Source organism: Carya illinoinensis, chromosome 16, assembly GCF_018687715.1.
Source record: "Carya illinoinensis cultivar Pawnee chromosome 16, C.illinoinensisPawnee_v1, whole genome shotgun sequence".
In the NCBI taxonomy this organism is placed as follows: domain Eukaryota; kingdom Viridiplantae; phylum Streptophyta; class Magnoliopsida; order Fagales; family Juglandaceae; genus Carya; species Carya illinoinensis.
In genome coordinates, this window is record NC_056767.1 from 27163960 (window position 1) to 27179774 (window position 15815).

The 15815-nt window shown below is 35.3% G+C and overlaps 1 protein-coding gene across 1 annotated transcript; it reads right to left on the bottom strand.

Annotated features, from left to right (window-relative positions):
* Positions 1–62: 62 nt before the first annotated feature.
* Positions 63–14645, bottom strand: LOC122298576 (putative D-cysteine desulfhydrase 1, mitochondrial). The gene is made up of 10 exons (XM_043108393.1): positions 14389–14645; positions 14224–14289; positions 13901–14095; positions 13569–13679; positions 12163–12254; positions 11380–11472; positions 10506–10563; positions 1473–1586; positions 742–839; positions 63–389 (listed from the first exon to the last, which is right to left on the bottom strand). The coding sequence occupies exons 1-10, from the start codon at positions 14533–14535 to the stop codon at positions 185–187; spliced, it is 1179 nt and encodes a 392-aa protein (XP_042964327.1). The 5' UTR covers positions 14536–14645; the 3' UTR covers positions 63–184.
* Positions 14646–15815: the final 1170 nt, after the last annotated feature.

Consider the following 15815-nt stretch of genomic DNA (forward strand, 5'->3'; position numbering starts at 1 on the left):
AGAATTCTTTTTAAATTTTGTAAGTTCAAAATAGATTCAACACTTTTGAGACTATCAGAACCTTTGGAGCAAAGAACTCGCAACTCATTATAGGCATATATATATATATATGTATATATGTAGGAGTATTTTTACGTGCATCAACACAATAGTGCTACACAATCACTTCAATGTTTGTTTTACTTTAGAACATTTTTCCAATACCATCTTTGCGAGGAATGTCTTCATCGAGATCCATTCGATGCCAATTCCCCAAAGATGTGCCCATCTGCTCAACTTTGTCAAACAAACCCAGGAGTCCACCCGTATGTATGAAGAGGATCTTTCTTCCTTCCCACTTCATTGGATTTTCAGCCATGTCTTTCATCATCCCATAAGCAGCTTTCCCACTAAAAAGAATGCACAATCAAAAAAGGGGAAAATATAGTCTAAACCAACTATGCTTACTCACAATGGAAATATCAATGATAACAACAATAATCTTGGTTCATTCAGAATTGGAACAGTCGAGAAATGTTTGTCAAATTGTGGTAGTAAATTTGCTTTTGTTATCAAAATTTCCCATCTTATCTTTTGGGTCACACATATAACCTTACACCAAAAGGTTCACTGCAAATACACCTTAACGAAATTATATATAATATCTGTGAAGATAATACGTAGAATATGCTCTTCCACCAATCAAGACGTGAATCTTAAATTTATCTAGATATGATCAATTGCAAAACATGTTACTCATACCAATATACTGCATCAAGGACAACACCAGTGGCTGCAGCAACTTCCCTAACGAATTTAAGCTCCTCAGAGGTGTTAACTGCATAGCCCAGACCTTTGGCCTGAAGGAAGATAAGAATCCGATTACTTCTTTTTATAATCAATTGAATGGCATCCTCAGCTTGATTAAGTAGATAAAATTTCTCTCAATTATGTGTGGGTCCAATAAAAAACCATGGAAGACGTTGTGATTTCGAATCCAATGTGTGCGTGTAACTTGTCAATAGGAAAAAAGAAAAAGAACACACCATTTCAGTGTTAATTTCCATATTAACTAGAAATAAGAGACTTCTACGAGGCTTAATATAAACTGCAGAGGTAAGAATGCAAGAACATACCTGAAAGTGTGTAGGCATATGTGTCCCAAATACCCTCACTAAACCTTGCAACCACCCACCCTCATTACATTAAACAAAAAAAAGCTTTAATTTCATCTTATTTATTTAAAGCTAGGAACACCAGGCAAACTAAAATGATTGCAGCCTTGTAACACCTGTCTCCCCCCGCCCCCCGCCCCCCAAAACACGCATGCTATGTTGAACTAGATAAAATTCATTTGCAGCCTGCCCTTTGGATATATTGGATATAGAAGATTTTCCATGATGCATACGCATTTTTTTTAAAGGTAAATCATGTTTAGTCACATATTAGTTTATGTCTAGAATGGAGCATGCAAATGATGGCTAGGCACTCACATTTTGAATGTTAACAATATCACGTGAGTCAACATCTGCATCAAGTCCATCAAGTAGGCCTTGAACAAAGTCATAAAAGTAATCAGGGTCGTCACAAACAGAGAATGCATGAACCTACAAGTGAAAAATAGATATGAAATTAATTGACATGCCATGAACAGCATATAAGAAACTGTTATGAGAGAATTATGGAGAGAATTATGGGATTACTTTTTGTGGTTGTAACTTAGGTAGAATTAGTCGTAAATTAGGTAGCTGAATGCTATAAATGGTTGAAATACATGAGCATTCTATGTAAATATAATTTCTATATAAATAAAAGAAATCAGAGAGAAAGGGTATTCAGACCTTTTGACATGGTATCAGAGCTACTATTCTGATTATCGTTTCTCTGTGGTCTTAATCTTGAGAATTTCTGAGTTGTGTTTCTGTGGTCTTCTCTTTACTCACACGTTGGTGAGTTTCTGAGTTTGGGGTGAGTGTTTTCCCGGTGCTTTTGGGGTTCCGACTTGGAGTAGGACTGTTCATACGGGTCGGATTTTATCCGGCCCGGATTTAATCCGAGCCGAAATCCGGATATACCCGGTCCGGATCCGGATTCCATATTCAAAACCCGGTTAACTGGGTTTGTGTATAAAAGGGACAAAAAAAAACCCTAGTCTTCTCTCTCTCTCTCTCTCTCTCTCAACAAACGAAACCCTAGCCGCATATTGCATCTGCACACCCACTCGGTAGGTTTACTCCATCTGCACACCCACTTGGTAGGTTTACTCCATCTCGTCGTGGTCTCATCGGAGTAGAAGGTCGCGATTTTTTCTAGATAGATCAGCGGATTTGGTGAAAAAACTTGGGTTGGTCTTGTATTTTGTTGTTCTCTTTTGCTTGTGTTTCAATGTGGGTGGGCAGGCCGGGTGGGGCGAATGGCCATGGGATCAATCTGTCCCTCGGCATCCTGATCGAGGGCACCAACGCATAGGGGCAGCAATCTGTCCACCGGGTGGGTTCTTTCTAGAGAGAAAAAAATTAGGAGATAGGGAAAAATTTTGTCACTCAGATTTAGGGAAAAAATAAAATATTGGATTAAAAAAAAAAAAATCCGGTTTCAATCCGAAACCCGGAATCCGAAATTTTCCAAATCCGGATTCATCCGGGTTCCGGCCCGTTTATGACCCGGGATAACCCGGTCTAGATTCCGGCCCCAATTTGAAATCCAGATTCCGGTTTGGGTTTATTCGGATTTCCGGGTTAGAACCCGGATGAACAGGCCTACCTTGGAGGCTGTCGGCAAGTTCTGTGTGAAGTTGTGTGGTAGTAGACCACTTCTGTGTAGCTATCGGCAGGTTCAGCTCTCTTTGGTTTGCGTGATTCTATTTCTGGCTAGTATTTTTATTTCTTTCCAGTGATTTCTTTGTGCTTCCTGGGTTGTGTCGGCACTTTCTGGTTTCTCAAAGAATTGTTTTTGCCGTGGGACCTCATTGTTATTTCTTTTGCTGTGGCCATTTGATTATGATTTGCTATCATATTTTTATATATCTGTGGGCATTTGATTCTGGTTTGCTGTGGGCCATATGCTTTCAAGTGGTGAGAAATACTTTTGGGTTGGATTTTGACTTAGATCTATTATCTTGACTTGTTTCAGGTGGGCCATTTGTTTTCAAGTGGGTCATACGTGAGAAATACTTTTGGGAGGAACCTTGTGGGGCATTTGGGTTGGATTTTGACTTGGACCTATTATTTTGTCTTGTTTGACGTGGGCGATTTGTTTTCAAGTGGGTCATACGTGAGAAATACTTTTGGGTTGGATTTTGACTTGGATCTATTATCTTGACTTGGATCTATTTGTGGGTTGGATTTACTGCTTATTTGATTTTCGTGATTTTCATCATGTTTATTGAGAATACTATTGTTCGCTTTACTGGAAAGAATTTTCCTACGTGAGAATTTCAATTTAAGATATTTTTGAAAGGGAAAGAATTATCAAATCATATTGATAGTTCTGCTACAGTTCTCACTGATGAAAAAGAATTTGCCTAATGGGAGGTCAATGATGCTAAGGTGATCTCATGGCTATTGGGGACGATTGAGTCTCACCTTGTGACCAATCTTCCCTGTTTTACCACGACTCAAGCTATGTAGGACTATCTCCATCACATTTATCATCAGAATCATAGTGCTCAGAAATTCCAATTGGAGGTGGAAATTAGCAATTATACTCAAGGTAATTTGACAATTGAACAATTTTATTCTGGTTTTATTAATCTTTGGAGCGAGTAATCTGCTATTGTTCATGCTAAGGTTCCCCCTACGGCCCTCGCGGCTCTTTAAGCGGTTCATACTGAGAGTCAACGTGATCAAATTTTGATAAAACTTCGCCCTGAATTTGAGCTTGTTCAAGCTGGTTTATTAAACCGTAGTTCGGTTCCTTCTTTGGATATTTGTTTGAGAGATTTATTACGTGAAGAACAACGGTTATCCACTCAGATGGGTATGGCTTCTGAGAAAGTATTTTCTGAGGCTGTGAATGTAGCCTATGCAGCACAAGAGAGAGGGAGGAACAAGGTACAGTGTTTCAATTGCAAGGAATTTGGTCATATTGCCCTAAGAAAGTTTATAACTACTGCATTGCCATGCAAATTTTTGAAAAGCAAGATTGTTTAAAGAATGAGGCAAAGAGCCTCAAATTTCTGTAATTTTGTTTCGAGATAATAAAATAATATTTCACAAATATTCATATTGTGTTTCTATCTTCTGGTAGATGTTTTGTGTGCTCTATTTTATTTCTCCTTTAATAATATACACTTCTTACAAAATCGTAATATGAATCTGAAATACTAATTGCATTTAAGAGATGGTATTTCAGAACTAATAATTTCATTCATCTCCCCCTTGAAACCGAAAGGATTTCAGATTTATATTTCAAATATATGCAGTTTTCATGAGCTCTTCTGGAGTCTCAATGACATTTTAATCATCTATATAAACTGCAATAAATTAATATAGATACTGAAAATATATGAAAAATAGCTTGTTCCATGTGCGTTTGGATTGTTTTTAAATCATATATGGATTTTTGAAACTTAATAGAATACATATTTCTGAATGTATTCAAATTAGAAGCTTCAAGCATTTTATATCGTTCAGGGATTTTCATATATATGTAATGATCCAATGATCCATATAAATATGTAGTGAATCATGCATACCAAACTCTTGGTAACTTTCAAATTAATAAAAACCTCAATATAATTTTATAATTTCATTCACTTCAAAAGCATATCAATATTATTTCTGCGAGAAACCGACTCTTGATTTATATATCATATTTTCATTTCCTTTATACAAATATCCACTGATATTCAACAAGCATCACCTCTTTAGGTGTTTGGACTACAAGTCCATATGTATAACATTTTACTAGTAATATCAATTCTGTAGGAATTGTTTCTTTCTATTTTGACCAATATTTTTACGTCGGTATTCTTCGATGGTTCGTGACTCACATTTTTTATTACTTTTGGTAATGTCAAGTGTCATCTTATATGAAAATACATTGTCGACAACAAATTTATTTCTATCCAGAATTTCTCTAATACTCATGAAATGTATCAAGATTTCGTTATTTTTAGATACCTGTCCCTTTTCAAAGGAAGATATTTCATGAAAAATCTATTCAGGAGACTCTTCAGGAGGATTATACTCTTCAGGAGTTTTTATTATGGGAGAATTTTGTATAGAAAGTTTGGATGAATCTTATTACTTGTTTTGTGGGTACGGCCTCTTCAGGAGCACCAATTTCTTTTATTTGTGCTTTTCTCTTTCGGAATGCTTTATCTTTTGTATCAATAGGTCTCACATGATTTTAGACATGTCTTATGTTCATTAAACTGCTAAATTTCTTAATTGTCTTACGGGGACTTCAATCCTTACTAGGATTTTAGCAGCTAGAATATGAGACTTTTTTATCTTATTGCATCCATAAATTAATTATCATCTGAACTTCCAGTTCACCTATGATAATCAAGATAATGTCGAATTATTTCATTTTATTTGCTTCTAACAAATTTTTCTTTCCACTCATGGTGGACAAACTTTATAGTAAAAGAATCTTCTGGTTCTTTTATAGACGTCCATATGAAATTTATTCGACTTATCGTAATTGATTTTGGATGATCAATATAATCATGAAAAACATCCAAATATTTTGAATCACATCACTTTTGATACATCATAATATTTGATTCAATAGTTGTATAATATAATCTCAAAGAGAAAGCTGATAGTTTTTCCAATAAGAGTTTTTGGCCCGAAATCATAGAAGTACTATATAAGATATTCATTACCACGTCCAAGCTTTTGGTTTCTTTGAATAAAATGAACAATTCTCTTCTGAGAATGATATAAATCCAATATCATTCACTTCAGAGAATGATGTGGAACTAGTAGGACGTGACTAATAATTTCTTAACAAAGGTTCATTATTTTGCTTAACCACTAGATGACCAGATATAAATTTAGAATATATTGTGAATTTTTACACTTTATATTGCTACTTCAGGAGCACATTCGAGACATTCATTTTAAACATATATTCTTTAGTGGCTTTTCTCTACACAATTTCAATTATGCAACTTTAGGTGCATTAATTATAATGAACTTTTGGTACACGTATCACTCATTTAAATTATCTCACAGAATCAATAGATCTTTTATTATGAGATACTCAATAAAATTATTGGTTTAGAGAGATCTTTCAGGGATGCTCAATTTCTATTTCAAGATGAATCTTAATATGAGATACTCAATAAAATTATTGGTTTAGAGCGATCCTACAGGGATGCTCAATTTCTATTCCAAGATGACTCTTATCATCAATAATTCATAACAAGTATAAAAAATTAAATAGAACTTGTATATAAACTATGTGAATAAAAATTGACTACAGATATAACTGAAATATAAATTATGAAAATTTTAATTCACCATAGATATAACTGAGATGTAAATTGTGTGAATAAATATAGAATTTTATCAAGTAATAATAAGGAATATAATCTTTAATACTCACCTTGGGAATTGCAAATAATATATTGAAAAACTTACTTGAAGTAGAAGACTACTAGCTTCAGAATCAGCAGAACTTGAAGTAGAAGACCACTTAATCTTATTGTGACACCTTTCACATCTTTTTAGGTGTAGTTGTTTGAGCGTGGGAAATATGTACTGTTTTAGTGAGCCTTCAACGCACATCTTTTCTTTCACATCCTGCACTTTTTCAAGATATAATAGTACAAGAGAAGTAGGTAGCTTTGGTGGGCAGTAGACGCTATAATGGTCTTCTGTCGTCTTGCGAGCCAACTTGCAAAACTTTGTTAAAGTCTTCCTTGGGTAGTGTAGCCCACCAGAGAAATATCTTGAAAGGACAGATTCCATCTCTTGAGCAGGGAGGGAAACCGGGATTAAGAAGTATATGCTTCCTCTCTTGAGCTCAGAATTCGGAGAGACGATCAAGATTTTATGTACAACGCCTTGAGAGCAGGGTTTGGTCAGGACGTGATATGGGTTAGCCTGAAGGATCTCATCGGCCGTGATTGGTCCATGACCCGATGAAGCCAGAGGCGCTTGTGACGCAAACAGTTTCGCTTTGGGACCCCATGTAATTTTGCTGATTCCTTTTGAACGAACAAAAGAAGTACAACAGATGGAGTAATCAAATATTAGTGCTCATGCTTCATCAAATTTTTCTGGAAGTACTACAGAGCGTTATTCCAAGGCAAAGCTTCAGGATTCCACCGCTTCAAGTGAGAAAACAGTAGTACCTTTGGGAAATTCAAAAACAAAATCTAGTATAAACTACAAGGCCGATGGATCTATCAGCAACAACCCAGAAAGGCTGATCCTTGAGCTTGTCTATTGTACAGTTCTCCATATGGGAACGTTGCGGTTCCATTTTAGGTTTGAAATGGGAAATGGTGGGATTCAAGAAATGGATTTTGTAGGGAGAGATTAGTCGCAGTGACCCGAAACAGATTCACTCGATTTTGAGATTGAATAGATTTGGCTGCAGACTGACGAAGCAAGTGGATGGATGCAAAACAGCTCTCATGGCTGAAGAATTGGGTGTTGAGTTTTTCTCGCTTTTGATTCAGAGTTTCGTGCTGATAACATGTTATAAAACTAATGAAAATAGAGAGAATGAGAGAGAGAAGTTTCTTATTCCATCATTTGAACCTAGAAAGATACCTATATATATAGGAATACAAAAGTCTTAATTTACGACTAAGGCCTGGTCAATTATGACGGCTAAATGTAGTTATACAATACAAGTTAGTTTATAATACTCCTCCTTTGGATAACCATATTTAAAGAATATGCCTCGTTAAAACCCCGTGGGAAAAAATCAATGGCGAAGGAAAAAGAGTACAGTATTCATGTGTACCGCCAAGAGCTTTAGGATTGCCAACTTGTATTGTATGACCACATTTAGTTGTCATAATTGACTAGACCTTAACCGTCAATTAAGACCTTTGTACCCCTATATATATGGGTATATTTCTAGGTTCATAAAAGAAAAATAAGAAAACCTCTCTCTCTCTCTCTCTCTCTCTCTCTCTATTTTCATTGATTTTACAACACGTTATCAGCACGAAACTTTTCTTTCTTTCCCAAAGAAGAGCTGGAATTACAAATCATCTTCTGTGAGTTGGTTTCAGCCTCTGAAACTGAAATCACAGGCGCTCAGATTGTCTTCTTCATCGAGCAGTGATTATCATGGCAGAAGAGTTGTTCTTCATGGAAACAAAGCCATCCCCAGGAAAGGGAATCATCGATTCCAGCCTTCAATTAAAGCTCAGATCTGTTTGGAAAGGCTAAAGCTACATGAATCTAGCTATTTTCTTTAAGAGGAAGACTTTAACAAAGTTTTGCAAGTTGGCTCGCAAGAAGACAAAAAACCATTATTGCATCTACTGTCCACCAACAACTACACCTAAAAAGATGTGAAAGGTGTCAGGATAAGTTTTGCATTGGAGAGTGGGAAGAGTTGTTGTGTAAGGTTGTGGGACCCCTTTTTGGAATTTACTCACTATTTCCCCATCAAAGATGACGCTGGACAAGTCAAGTAAGTTTATTGGAATTTACTCACTATTGATTTTAAAGCTAGTGGTCTTCTACTTCAAGTAAGTTTTTCAATATATTATTTGTAATCCCCAAGGTGAGTATTAAAGATTATATTCATTATTATTACTTGATAAAATTCTATATTTATTCACATAGTTTACATCTCAGTTATATCTGTGGTAAAATTTTATTCACATAGTTTATATACAAGTTCTATTTACTTTTTATACTTGTTATGAATTATTGATGATAAGATTCATCTTGAAATAAAAATGGAGCATCCCTAAAGGATCGCCCTAAACCAATAATTTTATTGGGTATCTCATATTAAGTTTCATCTTGGAATATAAATTGAGCATCCCTGAAAGATCGCTCTAAACCAATAATTTTATTGAGTATCTCATATTAAGATTCATCTTGGAATAGAAATTGAGCATCCTTGAAGGATTGCTCTAAATTAATAATTTTATTGAGTATCTCATAATAAAATATCTATTAATTATGTGAGATAATTTAAATGAGTGATACGTCTACCAAAAACTCATTATAATTAATGCACCTGAAGTTGCATAATTGAAAATGTGTAGAAAAATGCCACTAAAGAATATATGTTTAAAATGAATGCATTGAATGTGCTCCTGAAGTAACACTATTGAGTGCAAAAGTTCACAATATATTCTAAATTTATATCCGGTCTTCTAGTGGCTAAGAAAAATAATGAAGTTTTGTTAAGAATCATTAGTCACGTCCCAATAGTTCCACATCATTCCCTGAAATGAATGATATTGGATTTATATCATTTTATTCCCTGAAGTGAAGAGAATGATGCATTTTATTCAAAAAAATTAAGAGATTGGACGTGGTAATGAATATCTTTATAATATTTTTATAATTTCGGGCCAGAAGCTCATATTGAAAAAATTACCAACTTTCTTTTTGAGATGATATTATACAAGTATTTAATCAAATATTTGTATGTTTTTCATGATTATCTTGATCATCCGAAATCAATTACGATAAATCGAATAAATTTTCATATGGACGTCCATAAAAGAATCAGAAGATTCTTTTACTATAAAGTCTTCTCACTAAGAGTGGAAAGAAAAATTTTCTAGAAGCAAATAAAATGAAATAATTCGACGTTATCTTGATTATCATAAGTGAACTGGAAGTTCAGATGATAATTAATTTATGGATGCAATAAGATAAAAATGTCTCATATTCTAGCTGCTAAAATCCCAGCGAGGATTGAAATTGAACAATTTTATTATGGTTTTATTAATCTTTAGAGCGAGTATTCTGCTATTGTTCATGCTAAGGTTCCCCCTGCGGCCCTCGTGGCTCTTCAAGCGGTTCATATTGAGAGTCAACGCGATCAATTTTTAATGAAGCTTTGCCCTGAATTTGAGCCTGTTCGAGTTGGTTTATTAAACCGTAGTTCGGTTCCTTCTTTGGATATTTGTTTGGGAGATTTATTACATGAAGAACAACGGTTATCCACTCAGATGGGTATGGCTTCTGAGAAAGTCTTTTATGAAGCTGTGAATGTAGCCTATGCAGCACAAGAGAGAGGGAGGAACAAGGTACAGTGTTTCAATTGTAAGGAATTTGGTTATATTGCCCGAAATTGCCCTAAGAAAGTTTGTAACTGCTGCAAGAAAGAGGGTCATATAATCAAAGACTGTCGAGTGCGGCCTCAGAATCGTCAATCCCAAGCTTTTCAGTACGGAGAGAATTATGGGATTAGTTTTGTGGTTGTAAATTAGGTAGAATTAGTCATAAATTAGGTAGCTGATTGCTGTAAATAGTTGACATACGTGAGCATCCTATGTAAATATAATTTCTATATAAATGAAAGAAATTTGAGAGAAAGGGTATTCAGACCTTTTGACAGAAACTACATTATGAAGGACAAACCTTTGCGTCCAACGCACTCAGTGATGATCCCAGAGAAAGACCAGCAATAGTACCCCCACTGAAAATCAACAATATATTAGTATAATCATCAACTTCATTTTTTCTGCATCATAATTTTGTATCATGCCTATCATCTTCCCACAATAAACTGCAAGTAAGGTGATTTTATTTTGCACTAAAAAAAAAGCCTTTCAGAAAAAGGAAATAATTGATACAAACCCAAGTAATACATAGAGCCTTCCCTATTCTCAATGTACAATGAGACCCAAACTAAACTTTTTTGTTTCTTAATAATCTTCCTCAAGTCAAATATCTAGCCTTCAAAAGCTTAAAAAATTATCTGGGTTAATATCTTCCAATCCGAGAGCTTGGCCTCAACCTACTATAGGGAGCAGTCACAAATGAGCTCATTTGGTGGTAGAGTGACATCTCTCCAGATTTGGGGATGGTTACTAGTATAAGTTTCGCATGAATTTCTTACTTGACTCCAATTGTTTGACTAAACCAATGTCTTCAAAAGTGATCATCAAAAGAGACTTTAGGGACGTCTGGAGGAATCTACACCTAGATCCCAATTTAAACCCATGCAACACAGGCGATTTTCAAAAAACTCCTGCAACCTCACTCCTCTTTGTATTGAATCCATTCAACTCTTCCAAGCATAATATTATCCAGTACTTTTCCCATCCATAAATTTTCAATTAGCCTTCTTAATCATAAATCCCAAATTGAAAGCCTTTAGCCCACTTATTATGATCATAGGCAGCCCCTACTCTTGGAATTGAATCCTGCGCTATGTTGGTATTGCCCTAGGTAAAATAGAGGCTAAAAGAAAAAACTCACTGGTAGCAGCAAATACTAATAGATGAAGTACCTGGCACATGCTACAACTATATCATCAAATTTTAAATGGCCAGTCCCAGTCTGAAGCTGCTGCTCAATCTCCCGAATCGCTTCAATATAGCCCCTGAACAGAATAATATCACGTGTAAAAGTTAGTGGCAGACAGCAATTATAATAGCATTTAACCGAGAAATCTAGGGAAGTTTGGAAAGAATGATGAACTCATTGAGAAAGAAGCTGATTAAAACTTCGAATTTGGAGGAAATTGTGCAAGCACATACCAAACAAGAAAGGAACAAAGCAAGAGAGAGATGGATAAGAAAACTTGGCAACTAGGCCCAAATATTTTTTCAAATTTTCAGAGCGATTAATTAAAAGAAATACAAAGGTATGTAAACCAAGTTCAGAAAAGTGTTCAGTAGTAGAACACCAAAGGGTCAATTGAAGATAACTAAACCTTCATTCTGAGGCCTCAAAACTCTACCACGGAAAACAAAAAAGGGGAAAGAGCAACAAAAAAAAAAAAAAAAAAGGGGAAAAGAAAGACACAAAAAAAGAAAAGAAAGGAAATGCAGACAACAAACTAGATCACAAGATCCACAGAAAATCAAACCACCCCAGTCACTATTCAAAACGTGACTGAAAAGTCATCTGAACCAAGGGTATTGTGACAGTTAACAGGTCACAAAATCTAAATAACAAGGAGCTACAAGGAAATGAACTATAGTTTTCAAATTATAACATTATTGCTCCCGAAGAGCAGAATGAAAATGGAAAAATAAAATAGCATAGACATCAGCAACCCAAATCTCACCAAGTCCCTAGGGAGTTTGATCCAGCTTCGGGAATAACATATGGTCTTCTCCCTTCGTTTAGCAACTTCTCTTTCAAGATATTAGTAAGAGTCTGAGATCAAATCCATAACAAAGAACATTACAAACAAAATATTTTCAATGGAATACTATCAGGGAATGGATGTTGGTAAACAACAATAGCATAGCCTGTCACATGTAGCTCAGATGAGTCCATAGCAATCAATGAAAAATGCATTATCTCAGCTATGGATCGAGGTAATTCACTCCATTAGTTCAAACACAGAGCCGCACCAATGGCGAATGGTAGAATGGATGGGTATAGAATAACAAAACAAAACAACAAAGATATAGCTAATACGTTTATCTAGCAACTAGAGGTTTTTTTTTTTTTTTTTTTTTTTTTTTTTTTTTTTTTTTTTTAAATTTAATTAAACAATTAATTATTTTTTTTATGTCGGGGAACCTCGGTAGGGCCCTTCGGATTCACCCCTGCAGAGTAAACCCCGGTCCCGTGCACCACACCCTCGGAAGTTTCCCTACACAAAATTGGTTAAATTGCTGACTTTTCACTGGGGGGGTGTGGCCCCAAAGGATTGTTTGCACCAATGAGGTGTTGAACCTTGGACCTTGAAGGTTTCTACAATATATAAACAGCCAGGATGATTCAATGTAAAAGGCCTGGAAAAGTAAAGGAAAAATAACAAAACTAGAACTGGAAAAAGGAAAATCAGTGGAAGTAGACTATTTAACTTCTCTACAGGGTAAGAGCAATGTTATGGATGTGATTAAATCAGTGACCCTTAGCATGAAGAATCTGGACTCAGATAAATGACGTACAATACTAAAAATGTACCAAAATCAAAGAAAAATAAATTTGTTTTGATTTTGAGTATAGGGATAGGATCCCTATTTTTTCCTGCATCGTCAGTATAGCGGGATGCATATCCATACCAAAATCAAGGAAATCAATTTACTTTGTCATACATTATGCTAAAAGATGGGATAGACCAGATGCATATCCATATACCCCCAAACTGACTTCATAATATGAAGTCAACCAGCATTTTTTGTGTTGTCCAAATATCCAATATGTCCGTATGTGGTAATTTCACCAAGAGACACAAAATTTTTTTCTCTTATTGTTGTTGTTTCAAACAAAACACACTCCATGTAGACTATATATATTGCTTAAGTTGTTTTCGAAATAAGTCAAACAAAAATATCACTTAAACGAGCACATTTCAGGTTCAGAATTCAACAGGGGAGATGTTAAGGGCAGTAACGGCAGATTTAGAACGCATAAAAAAACTATCCTATGATGCATGCAGTAATAATAATGTGATCAAATCAAGCATGCAATTAAGAATTCAAAGCTTAGAACAAGGACCAAAAGAGAAAGACAAACCACGCTTCCAATTTTTGCATATTCTTCTTTCGAAATAAGATCGACGTGAGCTCCAACTAAACGCTCGACCAGGAGATTGCCAGTCAGTCCAGGATCTTGGTCCACAAGGACCTGATAAAAAGTCACACATCTTATTCGATAAGAGAAGCAAATCTCCCTCCCTCCCTCCCTCACACACACACAAATATATATATATATATATGCAGATGCTACGTATATAATCATAAACCACACACACACACACACACACACACACACACATATATATATGCAGACATGCATGGTATATATTTCTAGAAAGGTTTTGAAAATTTTAAGGAAAAAAAAATGACCTTAGATGTTCCTAGGATAAGATAGCACTCAAGATTCAGATACTTGGCAGCCACAGCAGTTGCACAGCAGTGGTTGCTTTGGATGCCTCCAATAGTTATAACACAGTCAGCACCCTGCGCCACGGCATCGGCCATCAAGAACTCCAATTTTCTGACTTTGTTCCCACTCAGTTGCGTGCCGGAAAGGTCATCACGCTATAGAATTGCAAATTTTCTTCTGTCAGTGAAAACCAGGAGAGTGAAGAAAAATAGAAGCAACATGTTGAACTTCAAAACAATTAATCAAGATCGCGATGAACCTAGGGGTATATAAAGGAGATCACCTTCAACCAGACCTCGGTGTTGTTGGGCAAATTGGGGAGGTTCCATTTGTGGATTGGAGTCGGAAGCTGAGAAGAACAAGAACAAACAAACTGCCATTAATTCAGGCAAAATATAGCTAAAAGAAGAAAGAAAAACACCGTTCTCGGTTAATCAGCTTTGTTCACATGACCGAGAGAGAAGACGTGAGAGGGGATGGGATTGAGATGGGAGGCCCAGTAAGGAGGGACGTAGGATTTTCTGGTGAGGAAGTCGAAGCCCGTTGGCTGCGTCGGCGGGGCATCACCGACGACGGTTTTGGAGCTGGCGTCCATTATCGGGGAGAGAGAGAGGCTGACGGGGCATATGGGACAGAAGGATTTGTTGATGGGAGGAATGGTGAAAGCGGATGACTGAGTGGGCGGACGGTCAAACTGTTTGCATGGTCCGGCCTGGATTTAGACAAGAGAAATAATATTTATAGTGGTGGTTGTGCAAGCAGCGTATAGTTATTTTAAAAAAAGTAAATTAATATAGGACTCACATGAAAAAAATTATTTTTATAACTTTTTTTATTCATTTTGTATAACCGTTTACATTCCGCTTGTATTTACTGACTGCATCTAACAGTTCTGTTTAGATAATAGAACCGAATTGATATTTATTGATTTTATATTTTTTAAAATCAGTTACGTACTGGTTATTTTTTTAAATTAATATTTTAATTTTACTAATTTTTGATTCAATTATTCAGTTTAATATACTATATTATAGTATATAATATTATGGTAATAATATATTATATTATAGACTATAGTGATATATTATAATATATAATCTAATGATACAGTATTAGTATAACTATTAATACAATAAATTGTAATGATATAAGATTTTAAAATTTAATATTATATTAATGAGTAGTTTAACATATAATACAAACTATTTTATATATAATTATATATTATATATAAAAATTATATACAATATAAAAAATTAAAAAATATATATATGAACCAGTCCGGTCTGGTCCGATTTTAGAAAAAGAAAAATTAGAACCGGATCGATTTTGACCGGTTTTAAGAAAAATAAAACTAGTACCGGACCGAATCAAATTCGATACCAGACCAAATCCACCCATTCAGTCCAGTCCGGTCTGGTTTATCCCTTTTTTTTTACACCCATAGTTGGAGGAGATGTATCTTGTTAATGCATAAATTCGAACAATGGAGAAATACTCATTCCCAGTCCACGAAGTTGACTTGGGCCTCAAGAATGCGGCTTGAAGTCTGTGGCGGTGGTTTCGACGTCGGTACGATACCCATACGTACATTCATAACAGCAAATAATAAAATAATATAAGAAATGTAAATAAAGAATCAAACACATAGATTTACGTGATTCGACACATAGTCTATGTCTATGGGTCATTTGGAGGGCAAATCTACTATGATAAGAGTATTTTACATTCTTTTATAGTCTCTCATATCTCTCTGTACAATAGAGGTAAAAAATCCATTTAGTCTAGAGAAAATAAAAAGACTGGCATCTCGCATTAAGAGCTTGAAGATTAAAAAGAAAAAAAAAATGGCATCTTGCCTTACGAGGTTGAAGA

What these genes read in the sequence shown, in the direction of transcription:
- LOC122298576 (XM_043108393.1), bottom strand. Translation starts at nt 14,535, where the DNA reads ATGGACGCCAGCTCCAAAACCGTCGTCGGTGATGCCCCGCCGACGCAG. An exon ending in ACGTCTTCTCTCTCGGTCAT is followed by an intron (nt 14,290 to 14,388) that starts GTGAACAAAGCT and finishes TGTTCTTCTCAG; the next exon opens with CTTCCGACTCCAATCCACAA. An exon ending in TTATCCTAGGAACATCTAAG is followed by an intron (nt 13,680 to 13,900) that starts GTCATTTTTTTT and finishes ACTTTTTATCAG; the next exon opens with GTCCTTGTGGACCAAGATCC.